The sequence below is a fragment of the Babjeviella inositovora genome (genome assembly GCF_001661335.1).
Source record: "Babjeviella inositovora NRRL Y-12698 unplaced genomic scaffold BABINscaffold_1, whole genome shotgun sequence".
Lineage (NCBI taxonomy): Eukaryota > Fungi > Ascomycota > Pichiomycetes > Serinales > Babjeviella > Babjeviella inositovora.
The window spans coordinates 59,709-61,983 of NW_017566838.1; the positions used below are offsets into that span (position 1 = coordinate 59,709).

General features: G+C 44.3%; 2 protein-coding genes across 2 annotated transcripts in view; both read right to left on the reverse strand.

Moving 5' to 3' along the window:
* Positions 1-19: 19 nt before the first annotated feature.
* Positions 20-572, reverse strand: BABINDRAFT_5190 (uncharacterized protein; the record flags this gene model as incomplete). Its single annotated transcript, XM_019132171.1, has 1 exon — positions 20-572. A coding segment is annotated over one exon (553 nt), but the record flags the coding sequence as incomplete, so codon positions are not given.
* Positions 573-2,087: 1,515 nt separating this feature from the next.
* The window catches only part of BABINDRAFT_173123 (uncharacterized protein), a gene marked incomplete at its 3' end in the record, with an annotated part of 1,242 nt that continues 1,054 nt past the window's right edge, over positions 2,088-2,275 (reverse strand). Inside the window, exon 2 of the mRNA XM_019130939.1 lies at positions 2,088-2,113. Coding sequence (XP_018987514.1) covers positions 2,088-2,113 — 26 coding nt within the window. The remainder of the gene's footprint in view (positions 2,114-2,275) is intronic.

A 2,275-nucleotide genomic window follows, 5' to 3' on the forward strand; every position in this document is an offset into this window, starting at 1 on the left:
CTGGCAGACTTACAGGAACCGTCATCGGCGTACGGAGAGTACGTGATACCCTTACCCTTGACAGCATAAGCGGCAACACCAGTTTCAGTAGAAACGGCAGCGGCAAATGAAGATTGGGTCAAGGAGGTGGACGCAGAGCTGGAGCTAACTTCTTGGCTAGTCGTAACAACAGGAGCAGACGATGTGGTAATGTGAGAAACATGAACACCCTTATTGACGATAGCAATGCTGGTAGTAGAAGCTTGGGATTGAGCGAGCTGAGCAAGATAGGATGAAACCTCGCTGTCATCAAGAGTAATGTAAGAAGTTGTGTAGATGGTGCTCAAGGAGGTGGTTTCGCCAGCGCCGTTCGACGCTAACTGTGGAGTAGAAGCGGTGGTTGCGGATGTGGTAGCAGGAGGGGTGACAGATGTACTGGGAGCTGCGGCAATGGCTGTAGTAACAGTAACAATCTGGGTATTGAACTCTGTGACGATGTCAGCCTCACGCTTATGCCTGTGCTGATGCCTGACGGGATAAGCGAGAGAACCCACTACCAAAGAGGAAATAAGATACAAATCAGATAACTTCATTGTTGAGGTATTGCTTTGTGTAAAAGTTGAACGAGAGGTTACTGATATGTTTTCAGTGGTTTAATGTAAAGCTGGACAACGTGTACGTCAAAGAACCCGAATGAGTGAGGGGATTTAATGGGTATGCTGTTAAAGGAAAGTGAGTGTTTGATAAGATTAAAAATAGTATGTCAAATACAATGGGAATAGTAAGATTTATATAAGATGCTACAAAATAAAGTATACCTTTACCTTAAGAGCCTGTAGAAGGCGTAGACATCTAAGCGCTTACATGCAAGGAGTCGCACGAGTTTTAGCTTTACGTGGATACCGCAGTTTCGTAAATAAGGTTGAGATATAAATAGCACTTCGAGTAAATAACTAATGTCTGGACGGCGCCTGACTCCAAGAAGAGAAGGGATAAGCTCCCATGGGTTACGGTACACTATACAAAGGCACATGCACGCTCGCCTGATATTCCTTGTCCCAGTCCTGGTGATCCGGTAAAGGAGTGCAGGCTGGCGCGGCTCACAACCCCTTCGAGACGCGTCTCAAGTACTCGTAATACCCAGTATCACCGTTCGCTATGTACAGTAAGGTGGTACTAAACAGGTGTATTGGGATAAAGTTATATGTCTATCCGAGAAATTAGATACGGGTACCGCTGCCAATAAAAGGATAATGTCCTCAAATGGCGTCAGTACTTGGGCACTATGGTTACCTGGGTCTGTGCCTCGTTTGAAGGAGAAGCTTGTGCATATGCCTCCCACCGCCGAAACGATCGGACCTTACTTGGGCGTAATCGTATAGTTTCGGGCGCGTTTTAGCTGTAGATCGCCTCACGCTAAGTTACAGGCATATTTAGCTTTCGCGCCTCACAACTTGGGGCGCTCAATACGCTAAATCGTACATCCAAATTTATAATCTGGGCTGAAAGATTACTCACTTTATCTAATCAGGAAATTATCAAAAAACTATACGAGCTAAGCGTATAATGGAAAGTAATCCTCTTTGTTGAAAGCCGTGATACAGGAGGTGATATTTCCGCAAGTAGTTTCCGTTGGGTGAATTGTTCACAGAAAAGGATTTTACGGTGCTTCTGGTTAACATCAGTGAATGGGATTGGCCTCGTGTTTATCTCTTCCTACGACGTTGCTACGAGCGTGGATAGAAATAAAATTATAAATAAGATTTGTAAATTAAACCGTTGGAACGCGTGTAAACGCGTATCTTCACGATTTAAAAACGCGCTTCTCAGCGTGGTTGCTTTCTCCTGTAGGTGCGCGCATCTCTATACATCGTAAGCAGACGGTGGTCTGCGCGGATCATAGTACCCGGTAACGCTCACGAGTGTATCCCCGCCGTGTATAGATTTAAGGTAGTCTATTTGTGATCTAATTGTATGCAAAGATGTGGTCTATACCGCCGTGATAATGGAAGTTGATTAAAGGTAGTTTTAGGCTCACCTTAAAGTAGTGCTCAGTACACCTGCAGATACCTCGTTGATATACCATAAACCATGTAATCATGTATTATTCAAGTACCATAGTCTATTTCTTTCGCTAGAAAGCTATATCCAACGGGTATTTATTTACTGTAGATGGAAATATTTATTTGAAAATACCCCAATACTTTTCAACTCCGTAAGGGCCAGCGTCCTTCCACAAATCGTTGTAGGTTGTGAACATGATCACCTGGTCACCAACCTCCTCCGCGATAGATTC